The sequence below is a fragment of the Xyrauchen texanus genome, chromosome 6 (assembly GCF_025860055.1).
Source record: "Xyrauchen texanus isolate HMW12.3.18 chromosome 6, RBS_HiC_50CHRs, whole genome shotgun sequence".
NCBI lineage: Eukaryota > Metazoa > Chordata > Actinopteri > Cypriniformes > Catostomidae > Xyrauchen > Xyrauchen texanus.
The window spans coordinates 51248462-51269099 of NC_068281.1; the positions used below are offsets into that span (position 1 = coordinate 51248462).

The 20638-nt window shown below is 41.1% G+C and overlaps 1 protein-coding gene across 1 annotated transcript in view; it reads left to right on the forward strand.

The window, feature by feature from the left end:
• The window catches only part of LOC127644835 (cadherin-2-like), a 94635-nt gene that overhangs the window by 45062 nt on the left and 28935 nt on the right, over nt 1-20638 (forward strand). Inside the window, exons 3-4 of the mRNA XM_052128234.1 lie at nt 16035-16255; nt 20279-20431. Coding sequence (XP_051984194.1) covers nt 16035-16255; nt 20279-20431 — 374 coding nt within the window. The remainder of the gene's footprint in view (nt 1-16034; nt 16256-20278; nt 20432-20638) is intronic.

Below are 20638 nucleotides of genomic sequence, written 5' to 3' on the forward strand. Positions count from 1 at the left end.
CATCATTACTGCAGTCTTCAGTGTCACATGATCCTTCAGAAATCATTATAATATGCTGATTTTCTAATATGGGCATATTTAAAGTGCATTTTACTAATTTAACCTGAACACATATTTGCAAGCTCAAGCTTTATTGATGATAATGAGGCAGCATAAACACTAGTTAAAATATAATCTAAACATTCATATTATTTTTATATCATATTACATATCATATTTATATCATACAGCATACAATTTAAATACCTGCTTTAGCTAAAACAGCATTTAAATGTAACTAAAACTTGCTTATTAGGACATATTTCAGATGTCAATACTCTGAATCCTGGCTGGCAAGTCTGGAAACAGTCCCACTAGTAAAATATGTACATGTTTATATAAAAGAGCATGTCAACTAATGAAAACTAATTGACTTACTCGTCCGAAATTTTATCCTCGTCTGGATCAAGTCTCTCTTCAAAATACAAATGTTCATCGGAGTCCCGCTCTTCTTCTGAGGAAAATGTTAACTCTTCCTTAATATCCAGGAGATTCCTCAAATGTGTATCGTTACAAACACACAGAAAACTTGAGTTGTGTTGTGTTTACATTAAACCTCACCGACGGGGGCGTTTACCATTTCCCTTGATCGTCTCAGCACATTAGCGTATGAATGGCGCACTCTGCTGGTGGGTGTGAGCACATTAGAGATAATGAGTTGAGCCAGGAGAAACTGTACATCGCTTTGTTTCATACAGATTACATTGCAGGAGAATATTTTTTTAAAATTTGAATTGTTTTATTTAAAGGTAGACATTTTAAGCTTTCTTTAGACATGTTTCATGTTTGTGTGATAAGTATTCGCTGAGTTTCAGTTCATTTTTGTGACGCGTTCCTGAAATATGCTCGTGAACACAGAGACGTCTGATAGCTCACCCTTTTTATTTTATTTATTTTACAAAAGCACAAGGTTTTGTTGATATTGTGAGTGTACACAAATAAAAGTAGACCCTTTTTAGTTTTTAATGATGTCTTACACTTATTTTAAGTTATTTCCGCTGTAATGCGGAAATAATGTGTGTGTGTTTGTCCTCTCACCTCTTGCTTATGCTGCTGGATTTTACGGCGCATATCAGCGGTCACCCTTGCACGGTCGATTGTTGTGCTTCCCTTGGGTGCTACGGCGGCTGAGTCTACGGATGCTAAAAGAGTATATTCAAAAGATTATATTTTTCTTTCTAAAAGAGCTCACGTAAATGGCTGGCGTCTTTTTAAAGATGTCCTTCCGTGTTTGCACTGGATGTGGGCGTTATCTCTCCCCTCTGGACAGCCATGAAATCTGTCTGGAGTGCTTTGGGCGCCAGCACGCCGAGGCAGCTTTTGTGGAAGGGTCATGTTCTCATTGCAAGAATTTGAACGTTGCGGTCGCAGCTCACTTCCTTCTTCATGAAGCAAGGAGCTACTGCAGCTGATCCCCAACTTGGTCAGTCCTGGGCTGATGCTCAGCCGGCTGGGTTGGCAAGCACCGTGGGCGATCTGGATGTGAACATGGGAGTTTTTCATCCGGCTCAGCCACCACGGATCTCCCGTTCTATCTGGAAGAGCTGTCGAGTGATGCAGGTGGCCCACCTTAGTTTAATGTGTCGTTTGTGGCTCGAGACAAGTATGAGCTTTCGGTCACAGCAACAGAGCGTGGGCTTCTGCTATCGGAAGCGGATGAATCTTCTGAGCACCCTCCCATGGGCGGTAGAGCACAGGATGAGGCGGATGATGGGACAGCAGACGTGCTTGCCCGGGTGGCTACAAACATTGGGATTTGTTCCCAGCTGGATGATTGGAGCACGAGGAGCTAACAAAGTCATGGAAGGCACTTTTTTCTGCCCTTACACGCTTAGTGGGCTCATCCACTCTGACTACCCTTGACTGCGGAGCGGCTAAGGGATATGTTGAGCTTCCCCAGGTAGAGCGCGTTGTAGCGGCACATTTATGCCCGCAGGGCGCAGCCTCCTGGCTTGACTAACCAAGGCTCCCTTCCAAGGCCTTTAAGTTCTCTTCCTCTTTAATGATGAAGGCTTACAAGGCCGTGGATCAGGCCGCTTCCGCCCTGCATGCCATGGCCATCCTGCAGATCCCCCAGGCCAAGGCACTGAAAGATCTGTACGTGGGTAGGACCGACCCCAGGCTGATGCAGGAACTGCGTACAGCGACTAACCTTGCCTTACGTGCGACAAAGGTCATGACTTGTGCCCTGGGCCGGACGATATCCACTCTTGTGGTCGAAGAGTGGCACCTGTGGCTCAACCTTGCGGATATGCACGACGCTGAGAAAGTCCGCTTTCTCAGTGCGCCCATCTCCCAAGGGGGGCTTTTTGGCGACACATTCGAGGATTTTGTCCATCAGTTCTCAACGGTGTGGAAGCAGACCGAGGTGATTAAACACATCCTGCCGCAGTGCAACTCGGCAGCCTTCAGGCCTCCAAAGTCCTGCACCCCATCTGCTTCTCGCCAGAGCCGCTCTCCTGCGGTGCCGGCCCGGCTCCTGTTCCATCGGAGCCCGTATGCCGGCTTCAGAGAAAGAGATCCTCTTGTGGGAAGTCAGCTCCACCTGCCCATCAGTCAGCCCCCAAGAATCCCAGATGGGCTTCGAGGCAGTCCTGATATGGGCAGCTCAGGGATGAGACGACTACTTTTGACCGGTCTGGCCATCTCGTGGTGAGTATTCCATCGCCGAGTCTGGAGTTGGTCTCGGTCTCACTCAAGGCACGTCTTACGACCGAACATGCTCAGTCAGCGCTGACCTGCCTGTAGACCTTCAGGCAAAAAGTAGTAGTGCCAGTGAAACAATTTCAGAGGCTCCTGGGGCATATGGCATCCTCGGCAGCGGTTCTCCCTCTCGGGTTTATGTATATGTGACAGCTTCAGCACTGGCCTTGAGGCCGCTCTAGTAGACATATGCAGAGCTGCGGGTTGGGCTACACCCAATACCTTTGTGAGTTTTTACAACTTGCGTATAGAGCTGGTTTCGACTCATGTGTTATGCGGCTAGTTGGGTGTACCGCTTGCATTGCAGCTTTCCCCTTGATAATATGCGCCTTTTGTCCACAACAGTTCCCCATATCCGGTGAACCTCGAATGCCTCTTTAATTCTTAAGCACTGTTCGGTGACAAACTTGGCGGAGGAGTTACGGCACAAGGCTGAAAGGTCATATGGTACTCGTGGTATGCCCCTTTTCAGGTGAGCCAGTATACTCTGGCTCAGTGCTCCATAGGCAATGATTCTCTTGGCAATCTCTTATGATTAGTTTTCCCTGTAGGTGAACCCTGTGTTTCCCCTCGCCAGAGCTTTCTCTGCCTCAGCCTCGGTGCTGCATACCCTCTCTGTAGATAGGGTCCTCCTGTGGTATCATACCATTTGTGAACTTCCACGTTGGTAAGTCCATGTGAGGTATTCTCCACATGTGAACCTCCCTCCGGTAGGATGTGGTCTCCATAGTGTCCTCCCTCCTGGAGAGGGAAGAGCACTCCCCAGCACTATTCTACACAGTGCTCGGCGGGAAATTGCTTAACAGCAAATCAGGAAAGGCCTCCTCCCCCCTTAACGGGACTAGGGATATGCCTTACCTAACTCGCTGGAAGGTCACAACGTGGCTGAGTGCTCACTGTGAGCCACGCAACAGCTTGCCCATACCTCGTGACGTGGTTCAGCACCTGCGGCGTTTCCAGCTACAGGGTGATATGGCCACTGGCGTAGACACAAACAAAAGTAGAGAGTTCTACTAAAGCATCTCATTAATACTTCTCTTTACACTAATTAATGGCAAGGGTTACCTCAGTAACTTTAGACATCAGTTGTGAAAGTTTGCTAGCTAGCAAAAGCATAATGTGCACTACACTCTACCCACTTTCCTTTTACACATCGACAACCCAAACTTCATCATACTATTTGATTTGTTTTAGGGCATCAGATAGTTCTCTGCTTCACCCAGTCATTGTCCCTATATTGATCGACCCAAGTCGTAATTGTTGGACTAACTTCTTTAGCCTGCCTCATCCAGGGGCAGAAAGCCTGCGCTGTTGCCCAGCCGATGCCATGGGAAAGAGGTGATTTGCCGGCCTATAAAGTGTCATCTGCAGAACAAAAGCACCCTTTTTTTCACTGCTTCCAATTTGATTTATGTTGTATATTTCAAAGAATTTCATGAAGTCACTACTACACTCAACTGGAAAATGAGAACTAAAGAAGAACTAAAGAGCACAACATGTCTAAAGATTCATATTGTTATGCACCTCTCAAAAACTCTTCTTGATATGGAGCATTTTCCTTCAGGGGGGGTTGTCTTTGCTAATTGCATTGCAACTCTACATTATGATTTGCCTTTACACATGGTTATTTACACAATTACAGCATCTGCAAGAGTTCCAATAAGAGACATATCACCTTGTTACTCCAATGTGTTGGACTCGCTCATCATCTGAGCTGCATGAAATGCTAGATAAGTGAGCATGTGTTATATATCACTGAGTTTTATCTGTTCACTGTGATATCACAGATGGATCTTGACAGGGGAGGGAGGTACTGACTCACTTCTGGCCAAAGCAAACACTATCACATACCTTCACTAGTATGTGAGCACTTTACAAACACTTTAGCACACTGAAGCTTTGTTATCTTACTCTATGCCATATTTTCTCTAGGATATGCCTAGCATGGTGTATACCAGAGAACCAGCAGAGTAAGTCTTACTTTTAATTATTTTAACTCTTAATTTGTGTAATTTCGTAATAATAATAGTATAATATATTTATACAATATATTTTTTATAATATTAAATATTTAATATTTATTTAGTATAATAATACAGAAAGAGGGAGAGAGACTGAGCTTTAGGACAGGTTGTCGTAATGTAATTGTCTGCCTTCTGAAATGAATTTAGTAGTTTGCACAATGCTATAGCTATTGGCAGGAAGCTAGCCCAACTCTCCCGTTTCTCCCGCCGCCCTCCCGTCTGATTTTGTATCCCCGTAGGCTAACGTTATACTCTCCAGTAAATTGCAAGGTCCAAATGTATTACTCAATATGTAGAAATGTATTGCATAACACCAAGGTACTAGCCCTACAGTAGATGAACCAGCGTTAGCCACGGTGCTAACTTACATTAACTCACCAAGTCACTTGCCCTATTCGCCAATGGTTTTCTTGACACTACAACTCTACTTCTCTCCTCTGCCCATTGTTCCTCCCCCTGATCTCCCCCTGGCTTCTATCTTGCCTAGGAGGCTCATAATTATATGCCTGTGGGCCATCATAGGCATGTTCGTCCACACCGGAGAACTCGGTTTCTTCATTCGCATCCATTGTAACCTGAGCTTGAGCTTGACCAGACTCCCTCGGCCATCGTCACTTCCGGTTAGTGCTTTATAGACACGGAAGTTATTTTATCACAATTTATCTCAAAATATCGTTAATGGCTAAATATATATTACTCCAGTTCAGAAAATCTAGTTGTTTTATCATCAACATACACTATGCTATATAGGGGTGTCCAACCTGCATATTGCTCTTGAAGCGGAATGCATATTTTATAAACTTAACCTTACAAAACAAACCTAAACCTAACCATCATTGGAATAAAAATGTAATGTTAGAGAGAAATATGCAACCTCGGAATTGCGCTCATCACTGATTGTTAATTCCTTGTATCAATGCAGGATCCAAACCCTGGTCTACACACTGGTAAACAAGCTGGAGTGATGCAAACCTTTCTGATAGGAGATGCTGCTTGTTGGTGAGTCGGCATAATGTGGCTGATCCTAGGGTACCGAAACACTCTGAAACAACATGGCGACTTCCTGTTTGATCATTTTGCAATGGCAGTGGATAGAGCCTCACTTTAAAGGTTCAAAAAGGACCCAAAAGTCCATCATACATGTTTCTTTACATTAACATGTCCATAGAAGTCTGTGGGTGCACGGCCTGGCCCATTAAGTGCTAATGAAGCTGTTTTTAAATGGAAGTCTATGGCAGATGTCTGTACCAGATTTTAGGAAGGTAAAGATCCATGTTTATTGGTTCCTGCCCAGACACCATGTTTCTCTGGGAGCCAATGTGAGTTTAATGAGTGCTACTTGCATAAAAAATGATGCAAAGGATTTGACTGTTTAAAGGACATTTAGCTTTCCCGATTGGAAGCCTGGCTTCTCTAAATGATGATAAGAGAGTCAAGAGGTGACTCAAATTGGCAAGACTTTGCAGCAAATGACCGATATTTGAAACAGTTGTTCGCATCAGCGGGTCGGAGAATCAGACACAAACACGTTTTTTTGCAGTCTGTCATAACACATTTATTTTAGCTTTCATAATTCTATCTTTTTCCTACTGATGTTTAAAAAACAATTATAAAAACATTTCTAAAGTTAGGGTTAGTTGTTTTCATTGGGTAATTTCACTGTTGGTTATGGGGTGACAATACATCCTTTTTCCAGGACATCTCCTTATTGGGACCTTTAAAAGGTTTGTCCAAATTTCTAAATTATAGTCATCATGGCAAGGGGAAACTATTCCATTTGAATGATACTGCATCCTCGGCGATAGATGTCAGTTTATGTCCAAGAATATTATGCATAAATTCTGCTTTTCCCTATACACATTGTTCCACAGTATCTTTACAGTTAGAGTTGTCAAAAATCTGACAATTCAAAAAGATAAGAAACAGAAAGACTGTCTGTAAGAGGTCCAAATAGATCATCCGTGTTCAGTCAAAAAACATAAGGGCAAAAACAAAACCTCAGAGAGAGTAGACAGAGCTCAGAAATACAAATCCAAGGAAGTGAATAAAGGAGAAAAAAGCTTCAGAGTTTTAAGCAGACAGCTCACACTAGCAGTGTTCAACACCTGAGAGAACATCAGGACTGAGCAAAGAACTTTAGACAGGGTTAGATTTAAAGAGGCCTGAACAGAAGAAACTCAGTATAGGTGAACACAGTCATTGAATTAACTATTCTTTTATGTTTTAAATAAGTAATTGCATTGAACTAAAAGCACATCCATCCATCTATATGTGTTTGTGCTTGTACAACAGTTATCTTTCCCTAAACATTGGGGGAAACATTTAAGTGCAATTTCTCCTTATGCTATTATATTAACTTCAGGACTGTGAGACCCCAATCATTTACAATCAAAAGATTTTTCATTACAATACATTACACAGTGCATAGTAACAGTTCAAATTAATGTACAGATTCATAGAAAATTTCAAAGCATACTTTTAAATGTGTACACTGTGCATTATATGAAACATCCTTCCCAGCTCATTTGAAATGGGCTACCTGCATGTCCTCACCCTGTCCTTCAGTTATGTTTCCACATAAGCCAGAAAAAACAACAACTAATAATTTCACTGGACACATTTAAAGGTGCAGTATGTAAGATTCAGACACGCTTGTTATTTGTGACACCTGTGGCCGTTAAGTGAACTGCAGACAGCTGCCTGTTGCTCGTGATCGCACGCACACTCCATAGTGACACGAGCGTCCACCAAAACAAAGAGACTGAACGTGATTCTCCGACATCATGCTGACAGATGAGGTAGCATAATTAAAATGACACAGTTATGATTGTTTTACTTCAAACTTTGAGACTGTATATTATATTTGAGTCTCCAGTGCTGGAACAAAGTGTGGATATCGGTCTGGCTATGCCAGACTGTAGTTTGAAGTACAAAATCACTTTTCTTTGCATGATACATTGACTGCATTTATACAATAGTCTATGTCGCCGTTAGCTCGCTAGCCCGCTTTATCAATAGCTGTTAGCTAAATGTGGTGGATGTTGACAGCAGCTGTTAATAAAATAGAATGTACATCATAAATATGTTGACACAATTCAGTATTGATGTGATTCATTTTGATATATCGATGCGCTATTATTTTATAATAATAAAATGTATATATTTTCTGTATAACTAAGTTATGTTACACTAATGAATGGAGCTTTTTGCATTATCTTGAACATTGTCTAGCATTCATTTCATGTGTTATTGTAGATCACCTTGCTGAATAATTACAGATTATCATTGACATTAACCTGACTTTTAACATAAAGAGAAGATCATTAAAATTATTTGAAAGTTACAAAGCAAGGTAGCTTGCAATATGTTAGCGTTAGCAGGGAAGATCAAGTTAGCTAAAATGACACAGATCAGTCCTTATGGCACTTATATTTCACATGCTTTGCAGTTATGTAAGTTTAGCTGTCCAATAAGAAGAATTCTTATTCAGCGTCATCTTTGATTCTCTCCAGCAATCAAATGCCCTGCCGACGTTCACTTTTGTTTTTGCTTGATCATGTTCCCGCTTAGCCAGACGGGATTCAGTATATATCTATATTTTTTTTGTCTTACTCAGAGTTTGTGTTGGAGTCAGTGTTGTGCTGGGAGCCGGACGTTTGCTGGATTTCATCTCTAAGATATCGTTACCTAGTGTTGCAGTTTGTTGTCGCTGTTGAATAGCGGAAGAGAATCACTGAGGCTCTCGGGAGCACGCATAAACGTCACATCCTTTGGATTTTCAAGGCAAATGCGACACGCTCCCTTCGCATCAGTCTACAGGCTTTAATAGGGAACCTATAAAGTCCAGGAAGGGCTCATTTATTTAAGTTGCGTTACAAGCTGTTCACACATTTGCAAATAATTTTTTTTACATATTGCACCTTTGACATTTCAATTGAACACAAGACCTGTATTACACATTCTACATACACTATAAACAATATAGCTAAATTACATTGGCATATGTACATTCATTGTTAAGCTTGAGGATGATGGACACCCCCAGCTGAGTCTGGTTCCTCTCAAGGTTTTTCTCTCCACTAACTACATTTTATGGAGTCCCCACCTTGCCACAGTCACCTTTGGTTTGCTCACTGAGTGCTTAAAGACATCTAGGCATGATTTGCTGCAAAAATTTTCATTAGGGGCTTTAAAATGCTGGTGAACTAAACTGTGTTTACATGTAGTGGACATACAGTATAAGGTTTTTGAATAATAATAAATAGAATTAAAGTAACCATCAAATGAAGTACTGCAGGATCTCTGTTGTATCACATAATGACTAAGTTCAAGAAGATGAAGGTAAAAGGTTCTTTGAACATGTTATCTGTTAGCCAATCAGCTTGCTCACATGTGATATATCAAGCCAATCGGCTCACATCGTGTCAGCTGATGGGTTCTTTGACATCTAATCAAATTGTGTACTCTCTCTTTGCTTAACATTTGAAGGTGCTGTAAGTGATTTTAATCATTCTGAAACTTCCACCAGACTAGCCCCACCTCTCTTTCCAGAACCCCACCCTCCATACACGAGCACTCACACAAACACACTAGAGACTGTTGTGTTGGAGCAGATGGAGAGGGCAGGGTCTCCCTGAGCATTTTTTTTTAATGCTGGTTCCACCTAGTGGCTGGAGTTTGTTTTGTGGAATAATACACCTTCGGGACAGTTATGTGGATGAATCTACACGTTTTTGTTGTTTATTCCGTCAATTGGCTGGAGTTAGTTTTATATATTATTTGTTGTTGTGTATCTCTGTCTCACCCAGTTGGCTGGATGCCAGTTAATGCGCACTCTTTTCTTTTTTCTGTTTGTTTGGTTTGGGGAGAAACTTTGGGTTTTGACTGTTGAACTACTGTTGGAATGTGGTCTTTATAATTTTATTTTTGACACACAATCAATTTTTTCTAATACGTCAAATGTTAATATGAGTGGATTGTATCTCTCCACGTGGAATGTGAATGGGCTGGGGCACCCCATAAAAAGAAGGAAGGTTATTTCTCTTCTTAAGCATAAGAAATATGATAGTGTTTCTTCAAAAAATGCATCTTTCCCCGCAGGAAGCTGAAAAATTTGGAAAGATATGGGGTGGACATATTTTCTTTAGTGCTGGCTCAAGCAAGAGCAGGGGAGTTATTACATTGATAAGTAAACATCTACAATTCAAATGTCTCAAACAGAGTAAAGATAAATTAAGAAGAGTCATTATTGTTTGAGCAGAAATTCAGGGGCAAGTCTGATTTTGGCTGATATTTACGCAGCTAACGTTGATGATCAGGGCTTTTTTATAGACCTTGAAGGGATGTTGCATGCCACTGGCAACCCTCATGATATAATAGTAGCGAAGCTAAAGTGTGTAAGCCCCCTGAATCAACATTGACGCTTCACAGAATGTGTAAAAATCTTGGTCGTACAGATATTTGGGGACTTTTGAACCAATCTGGTAGGGACTATACATTTTTTTCATCAGTCCATAAGATTTACTCTAGAATAGATTTATATATATACTGTATATAGAAAGTCCCTCATTTCATCTGTTGTTGATTGCTCAATTGGAAACATCTTAGTCTCAGACACCCTGGTGAGTTTAGAGGTTTTGCCAGATATGGAGAAAAGGAAATCCTATAGTTGGCACCTTAATATATCCCGTTTGCAAAATCCTGATTTCCAACAAATGTTAAAGGCTGAAATCAATGTCTACATGGGGACCAACTGGTCCTCATTATTCTCTGTGGGCGTGACTTGGGAGGCACTTAAGGCGGTTCTTAGGGTCGGATCATACAGTCTGCCTCATTCATCAAACAATCCAAAGCACAAGAACTCATGGAGTTGGAAGGGAATATTAAAAGTGCAGAGGCAGAGCTGAAGCGCCAAATGTCATCTGATGGCCTCAGAGGACTGACCCAATTGAAATACAGATATAACACTATTATGTCTGGGAAGGTGGAGTTTTGTCTATTTAGGGCAAGACGGTCATATTTTGAATCGGGGGACAATGCAGGAAAACTTCTGGCTAGATATATAAAACAGAGAGAATGTTTTTTTTACCACACTTAAAAAGGACAAAGATCCAAGCGAGTGTAAGAGCTACTGTCCAATATCTCTGATCCATCTAGAAATTTTACAAAAACTCACAAACATTTTATAACACCTCTTATACATATAGATCAGGTGGGGTCTATTTGGGGCCACAGTTCTTCTGATAACATTAGACGTTTCATCAATATCATGTGGTTAGTAGCGAATGATCCGTCTCCTGTCGCTGCCATCTCACTTGGCGTCGAAAATGCGTTTGTTATGGTAGAATGGGATTATCTTTTTAAGATTTTAGAAATGTATGGGTTCGGGAATAAATATTTTGGTTGGATTAACTTACTCTATAGATACCCGGTAGCGGCGTTACAAACAAATGGATTAATTTCAGATGATTTTACTCTGGATAGGGGCACACGTCAGGGTTGCCCTCTTTCCCCATTATTGTTCTGTCTTGCCCTGGAATCATTAGCAGCTGCGATAAGAAGGGAAGATGATTTTCCAGGGGTGGTGGTGGGAGGTGTGGCACATAAGCTTTTGCTTTATGCAGATTCTTTTTTATTATTCCTCTCCAACCCTACTAGATCTATGCCTTGCCTCCACAGAATTATTCATTCCTTTTCCAAATCTGAAGCTTTGGCTCTGACAGCGTACTGCCCAGTATCGGGCTTCCAGCCGGGTGCCTTCCAGTAGCCTAAACAGGGGATTAGGTATTTGGGCATTTTATTCCCAGCAAATGTGTATGATTTGGTGTTAATTTTTTGACCCTTTAATAAAAAGGTTTGAGTGATTTGGACTGGCGGGCTTCATTACATTGATCGATGATTGGGAAGGTTCAAGTTTTTAAAATTTATTGTATTCCAGAATTCAGATACCTGCAACACTCTCTCCCCATAGATGTCCCCCACTCTTATTTTAAGCAATTTGATAGCATAGCGAAGTCCTTCATTTGGAATGGTAAACATCCCAGATTACATTTCAGTAAGTTACTTAGGCCGATTGATAAAGGTGGACTAGGCCTCCCCAAGGTGTTGTTTTATTATTATGCATTCAGTCTCAGACATTTGGCTCATTGGTTGATTCCACCTGCGAGAGCCCCTCCCTGGTTTTCTATTGAACAGGAATTTCTTGCCGCCGATTTTTGTCATTGCAAAGCCTTTCTATCAAACTAGTTGAAGTTGGACACGGAAAGTGCTCAGAGTCTTTCCTCAAGCATATGGCTGAACACAAAATTCCAGATAGATTGGCTAAACCAAGTCTATCTAGACAATATCTAAAAATGATCATGTTTATCAAGAAAGTACTCATTGTATATCAAACAATTTGTGTGTATATTCATAAACCCCTGCAGATAGAGACCTGCCCTCTAGTGGTTCATGCTCAGCAGCGCAGCAATATGAAATAATTTATCATTACAATTCAACTCGCAAAATTGGTCAAATGTTGGCTATAGATGCAGTACACTTAAAACACGTCACAGAACAAAGCAATAATTAGCAATCTATCTGAATCATCATGACAAAAGAGTGGTGGATGTTTGATTCTCCCATGTAGTGCCTATTCATATGATTTGAAATAAGTGCCTGTAACTGTCATGTAACTAGTGCTTTTTATATGTAAAAAGAAAAGAATGGAGAACGTTCATCATGCACCGTTATGGTCTTAAGCTGGTTTATAAATGCATGATGGTCCAAGTTGAGCTGCAATCACACTGTGTGCAATCCTATTTTACTTTAAATTAGGGATGCACCAATACCATTTTTCTCTTCCGATTCCAATATTGGAAATCTCAGTATCGGCCGATACCAATCCCGATCCGACACCGGTGTTGTTTCTTTGCATAATCAGTTTAGAATATCTTTACATTATTGTGTTAATAATTGGGAGTACTCTTTAATATGTAAAGAGAAACAAACCTGTAACTACACATTATTTCAATATACGTAAATGTATAGATTATTAAGAAACACTTTATTATTAACTAGTATACTGGATAATACTGCAGCAAAATTAACAGTAATTCCAGTCTTCAATTCTTCAGTAGAAAAGAAGATGCAAAATGTTTTCAGCTTGTATCTGGACATTAAAGGATTCAGATCTCTTTTTTTGTTAATTTAGTTGACAGATATCAGCTCACTTTTCATTCACACTGTTATTTTTTGGAACTCATTCAACTTAAATATTATTATCATTTGTAAACTAATGATAATAATATATTATAATAGTAATATATCTCAATCGTGCACCTTTCACTGTAAAACCCTCTGGCTTTTATTTTGACATTCTAAAGCCTCCAGTATGTGTCTGTTTGTGGGCAAGTTCACAGTAGTTTAATTCACTTCTTATTAAATTCTGTTAAATGCCCCTCCAGCACCATTCTAAATGCATATTATAAGTGAACTGAACTATTGAGCATCTACATCTGAGATGTTGTTCGTGAGTAGTGCTCAAATATTGCGCACCGTGTGAAGGATGTAAACAGAGCAGCACCATTCAATAACCATTCATATTATATATTTACTTATTAAACACAGCCTTTTGTGATTCACATTTTTGGAGCTTGACAGGAACGAACATGACTGACAAACAGAATCAGATTTGGATCCGGCTCGTCGGACTGATTCCCGATCCGTCTAAAAGCTCCAATATCGGAGCCGATAACATTCCAGGTATTGGATCGGTGAATCCCTGCTTTAAATCTTTATTTATAATTTGAAATCAAACTAAATCAGATGAATTGATTTGAGTCGGTTTAAGTGAATCACTCACTGAATCAAACGTCTGATTCTTTTGAGTCATTCGTGACAGAGTACTGAGTTTCACTCTTCTTGTCTGTGTTTATTACACGAGTCTTTTGTACTATTTTTGTTGAGAGCGCAAAACTAGACTATTAAAAATATTCATATAGTGTCTAAAGTGTTGTGCAGAAGATCAGTACAGCTGTGATTGCATGCAGCTTTAAGTCAATGGCCAATCACAGCTGTAAACCAGCACAATAGCAAATGTGATATTGCCTTTAAATATTTATAAAACCACATTTATTATTTGTTGCATACTGTATATTAGGCTACAAAATAGCATTTTCCCCAGTTGGCCCAAAACCTGAATTTGGCTGGTTGTCCACATCAGAACTCTTAAACTCTTTATTTGACCCTCCAGTGACCCCCAGATTTAGGTTTGGCAAAACAGGAAGGTACTTTCTTCATCCGATAAGCTCTAATCTGTTTGGCTGACTATTTTTTTACAACATCTTGTTCAGTGAGCACCTTTAAGGATGAAATGATAACTGGATTTATCCTAGTTTGCAAATCAAATCTTTGAAAGATAATCAGAGTTTTGTTAGAGGCACTTAGTAGCAAGTAAACTAGATATTCACGAGCAGAACTTTAGTTTTGTTCCATGTTGCTTTATCATCGTGCTGTGATTTCATTCAGATAAGCCCGCCCCTAAAGTCAAAACTAACTTTGATTGGTGGCTATCCATGTTAGTAGTGATCTGTCTCTGGAGCATGAGTGATGGGAAGTGTGTGTTGAATGGGTGTGATGATGTGTGTAATGTGGGGCATTATAGTGGCGTGTCTTTGCTGACTGTGTGCTGTCACTGCTGTATCAGCTCTTCTGTGAGCATTCCTAACACATTACACAAACACCAGTGTTAGTCGTCACACATACCAGATAATGTTGAATTATATCACGTATTCATGTTGCAATAGACATTCAGTGTTGTATGTTGAAAGTATTACAAACACAAATGTTTTATGAGAAATACAATTTAGTGATTACTTATTTAAGACAACAATTATTGCCATCATCAGTATTTGGAAGGACAAACACTACTTTTGAATTGAACGTTGAAGTATAGGACTGCTTGATCATACAGCTTGTTTTCAATAAAGATGAGGAATATTCTAAAATAATAACTCAAGTTGTTTTATATCCATAAAACATGGGGAATGTAAAGCTTATAATTTAATGAAAGCACTTGCATTCATTATTCGGTTAAAACTTGTGAATTATTTGAGCTGTAAAGTTGTTTAAATAGCCATTTTTACTTTTTAGGGTTTGTTGACATTACATTGTCCTCAGGACTGTTTCTAGACATAGGTAAACTAGGCGGTCGACTAGGGTGCCACCTGCTGGGAGGGTGCCAAAGACAAGGCTCTGCCATACCCCACCCCAACCCCTCCCCCCGATGGGGGCGCCAGTAAAGATCTCGCCTAGGGCGTCAGAATGGTCTGAAACGGCCCTGATTGGCATGGTAATGAAAATGTAAAATTGGCAATAACTTTACACAGATGCGGTTAGTAATTGTATCACACTAAAAAAAAAATAATGTATACACACATATCCATTATGTGACTATGCTTTTGAAACAGTGAGTATTTTAACGTTTTTGGATTGACCTCTTTGACTTCCATTGTAAGTGCCTCACTGGAACCTCGATTCTTGCCTTTTTTTAAGGAAAAGGAAGGACAAATTGAAGTACATTTTGTGGTAATCAACATTAGGTCACAAATACTGTCGATTGAGCTAAACTTGAATTGAACCTGGAACATTCCTTTAAAGGAATAGAATACTAATAATTCTCTCATCATTTGTTCACCCTCATTCCATCCCAGATGTGTATGACTTTCTTCTGCAGAACACAAATGAAGATTTTTTTAGAAGAAAACTTAATCCAGCCAATAAAAGTATTCCCGGACCCGTATGTTTCCAAAATCTTAAAAAGATAATCCCATTCTACCAAGTCGTAGGTGGGAATTCTCGAGTTTAAATTTCTGACTTCCAACCTAAATGCTTTCCCCTCAATCACGTCACATGTACTGTACACATGTCAAATATAATAGCTATTTAAAGAGCAAAACAAGTGAAAATGTAGGCATTGATTGAGACGCAAAGCATTCTTCCTAACATTCATTGTATATTGCAAGTTCATTCATTTCATGCAATGAAGCCCAGCTCTGCATTATGCTTGCTGATCACTGGTGTCTTGGAAATTACATCAAATTCTTCTCGCAGGGGTTGGGGGTTGATCGATCTACCCTGACTTCACAAGTTGGATGGCAGACTTCAAGGGGCATTCCAGTCATTATTCACATATCCCTCATCATTACTTGGGGATCTTTGTTGTCAAAAAGTTTTAAAAGCCCTTCTCTAAAGAACTGATTATACTGTATATGTTTGTTTGTGTTGTAGTGAAGTTTATGGACTGTGGCCAAGGTGTTCATGTACAGTTTGAATGCAGTCAGCCTGACGACTTCAGGATATCACTTGATGGAGTCGTTTACGCACTTCGACCGCTGCACCTGTCTCGCTCCTGGACCTCGCCTCTGCTCATTAAAGCCCAAGATGAAGTGACACACCAGCAGTGGCACACACAAGTCACTCTAATGCCCTCTGGAGCCCAAACATCACAGGTACAACACATAATACGTACACGTGATAAGTCTTTTGACATGCTTACATGTATGCTATTGCAGGAACTCCAATTCCGAAAAAGCTGGAACAGTATGAAAAATGCTAATAAAAACAAAAAGGAGAGATTTGTAAATTATTTTCACCCTTTGCTAAATTGAAAGCACTACAACTAAACATTATTTAATTTTTTACCTTGTGAATGTAATATATATATATATATATATATATATATATATATATATATATATATATATATATATATATATATTTTAATGTACAGTAATTTAAAATAAGATTATTTGAACATGCTCCAAAAAAGTTGGAACAGTCGAGTGTTCACCACTGTGAAACACTTTCTTCTGTCAACCCACGGAAGGCTGCTGGACCAGACAACATTCCAGGCAGAGTGCTCAGAGGATGTGCAGACCAGCTAGCAGATGTTCTTACCGACATCTTCAACATCTCTCTGAGCAGCGCCGTTGTTCCAACGTGCTTCAAGGCCACCACCATCATCCCCATGCCAAAGAAGTCTTCAGTGTCCTGCCTCAACGACTACCGTCCAGTCGCACTTACACCCATCATCATGAAGTGCTTCGAGAGACTCGTCATGAGGCAGATTAAGACCCAGCTGCCCCCCTCACTAGACCCACTGCAGTTTGCGTATCGTTCAAACCGCTCAACGGACGATGCCATCACCACAACCCTCCATCTGGCCCTCACCCACCTAGACAATAAGGACTCATACGCTCGAATGCTGTTCATAGATTTCAGCTCAGCATTCAACACAATCATTCCCCAGCACCTGATTGGAAAGCTGAACCTGCTGGGCCTGGACACCTCCCTCTGCAACTGGATCCTGGACTTCCTGACTGGGAGACCTCAGTCAGTCCGGATCGGGAACAGCATCTCCACCACCACACTGAGCACTGGGGCCCCCCAGGGCTGTGTGCTCAGTCCACTGCTGTTCACTCTGCTGACTCACGACTGTGCAGCAATGCACAGCTCGAATCATATCATCAAGTTCGCCGATGACACGACCGTGGTGGGTCTCATCAGCAAGAACGACGAGTCAGCATACAGAGAGGAGGTGCAGCGGCTGACGAACTGGTGTAGAGCCAACAACCTGTCCCTGAATGTCGACAAAACAAAAGAGATGGTTGTTGACTTTAGGAGAGCACAAGGTGAACACACTCCGCTGAACATCGACGGCTCCTCTGTGGAGATCGTCAAGAGCACCAAATTCCTTGGTGTTCACCTGGCGGAGAACCTCACCTGGTCCCTCAACACCAGCTCTATCACCAAGAAAGCCCAGCAGCATCTCTACTTTCTTCGAAGGCTGAGGAAAGCACATCTCCCAACCCCCATCCTCACTACATTCTATAGAGGGACTATTGAGAGCATCCTGAGCAGCTGCATCACTGCCTGGTTTGGGACTTGCACCGCTTCGGACCGCAAAGCCCTGCAGAGGATAGTGAGGACAGCTGAGAAGATCATTGGGGTCTCTCTTCCCTCCATCAAAGACATTTACAAAAAACACTGTATCCATAAAGCAACCAGCATTGTGGACGACCCCACACACCCCTCACACAAACTCTTTACCCTCCTCCCGCCTGGCAAGAGGTACCGAAGCATTCGGGCCCTCACGGCCAGACTGTGTAACAGCTTCTTCCCCAAGCCATCAGACTCCTCAATACTCAGAGACTGGTTTGACACACACGTGTCCTGAGTTGCACTTTAATTACTGTCACTTTATAACTGTCTGCTACCTCAATAACTGCTATGTGCATAGAACATTATCTCATAGTATGTTATGTTTACATTTTTAGAAACTGTCATCTTTTTGCACTACTGAGTACTGGTCGGCGCTGCACTGTCTATTGTCCTGTTCATTGTCAGTAATTTGTTGTACTGTCCTGTACTTTTTGCACATGTTTGCACGTGCACTTTATATAGGTATATATAGGTATTTTATATAGGTATTTTATTTCGTTGTGTAGTCTCATGTGGTCCTATGTTGGTCCTTTGTTGTTTTTATGTAGCACCATGGTCCTGGAGGAACGTTGTCTCGTTTTACTGTGTACTGTACTAACTGTATATGGTTGAAACGACAATAAAAACCACTTGACTTGACTTGACTTATTAAGCATTTGGGCACTGAAGACACAAGTTTAAGTTTAGAAAGTGGATTTTCCCCCCATTCATCCATATTTCAGGTCTTCAGCTGCACAATTGTACAGAGTCTTTGTTTCCATATTGTGCGCTTCATAATGCACCCCACATTCTCAATTGGAGACAGATCAGGACTGCAGGAAGGCAAATCTACCACCCGCACTCTCTACTTATGGGCAGTGTGTGGTTTGAAGTTTTCCTGCTGGAAAATGCTGGGACGCCCCTGGAAAAGACAGTGATGGATGACAGTATATGCTGCTCCAATATGTGAATATATCTCTGCATTAATAGTGCCCTCACAGATGTGTGAGTTACCCATTCCATGGGCACTGACACACCCCCATACAGTGACAGACACTGGCTTTTGGACCTGATGCTGATAACAGCTTGGATGGTCCTTTTCTTCTTTGGCCCGGAGAACATGATGGTTGTGTTTTTCAAAAACTATTTGAAATGTGGACTTGTCGGACCAAAAAACAACATTTCACTGTTCTACTTTCCATCTCAGTTGAGGCAGAGCTCAGAGAAGTTGGCAGTGCTTCTGGACAGTGTTGATGTATGGCTTCTCCTTTGCATAGTAAAGTATTAACTTGTATCTGTGGATGCAGAGTTGACTAGCAAAGGTTTACTAAAGTAATCCCAAGCCCACGTTCATGATATCCATTACAGATATAGTCTGACGTATTCTATACAGAATGACGTTTTATTAAGACAGTGAAGTTTGAGGGATCAGAGATCACGTGCATTCAGAAGTGGTTTTCATCTTGCCCTTTGCACACAGAGATTTGACCAGATTCTTGGAACCTTTAAACTATATTCTGCACTGCTGGCCTGGGTAGCTCAGCGAGTTTTGACGCTGACTATCACACCTGGAGTCGCGAGTTCGAATCCAGGGCATGCTGAGTGACTCCAGCCAGGACTGCTAAGCAACCAAAATTGGCCCAGTTTAAGGGAGGGTAGAGTCACATGGGGTAACCTCCTTGTGGTCAGATTAGTGGTTCTCGTTCTCAATGGGGCGTGTGGTAAGTTGTGTGTGGATCGCGGAGAGTAGCATGAGTCTCCACGTGCTGTGGGTCTCCACGGTGTCATGCACAGCGAGCCACGTGATAAAATGCGTGGATTCACGGTCTCAGAAGCGGCGACAACTGAGACTTGTCCTGCGCCACCACGAGGACCTACTAAGTAGTGGGAATTGGGCATTCCAAATTGGGAGAAAAGGGGAGAAAATAAAATAAAAATGTAACTTTATTATGCACTGTAGAGGGTGAAATGTGCAAAATCCTTTGTCTTTGTCTGCTGGATTATTTGCTGAAGGATCTGTTGAGATCTTGAGAAGTCTCGAATGATCCTTGCTCTTGAAGGACTAGGCTTTTTTTGGAGGCTCCTTATATACTGACATGATTGCCTCACCTGTTTAACATCTGCTAATTCACATCGCCTTGTTATTTCAACTCATCATATTGTTATTAGTCTTAAATTGCCCCTGTCTCAACCTTTTTGGAGTGTGTTGCAATCATCTGATTTGAAATTACTTTACATTATATTTTAAAAACTATGAACTTCACAAGGTAAAACATATAATGTGCAGTTGTAGTGTTTTCAATTTATCAAAGGGTAAATATAATTTACAAATCACTACTCTTTGTTTTTATTAGCAAATTCAAAAAAGTTTGACATTACCAAATCTAGCCTAAATGCGTCCAATGCCGATTGCAAGAGATGCAAAACAAGCCAGCTGTATTTCTCTGTGCGACTGCAGAGGTGGACTTCTGCTGTGTATTACTGAGTTGCTGTGCATCTCTTCAGTGTTATACACATTTAACCTGTCTCTTCACCTGTATCCATATCCACAGGAGCAACACATGCCCAAGAGAGATTTACCAGAGATAACATTTCCCTCCCATCACATAGACATGTCACTCAAACGCATGAAGAGAGATTGGGTCATTCCTCCTATTAATGTGGCAGAAAACTCTAGAGGGCCTTTCCCAATGAACCTGGTCCGGGTAAGAACAACACATAAACACATACTCCCCATCACTTAACTATATAACATACAATCCATATGTACTCACACTGCACACTGTGTAAACACACAGTATTCTCAAGCATATTAATGCAGGATAGAGAATCTGCTGTGATTTTTAGGATATATGTGGAATTATGTTTCTTAATACTCGTTCCTGGTCTTATTGTGCGGGATTTATTCATTC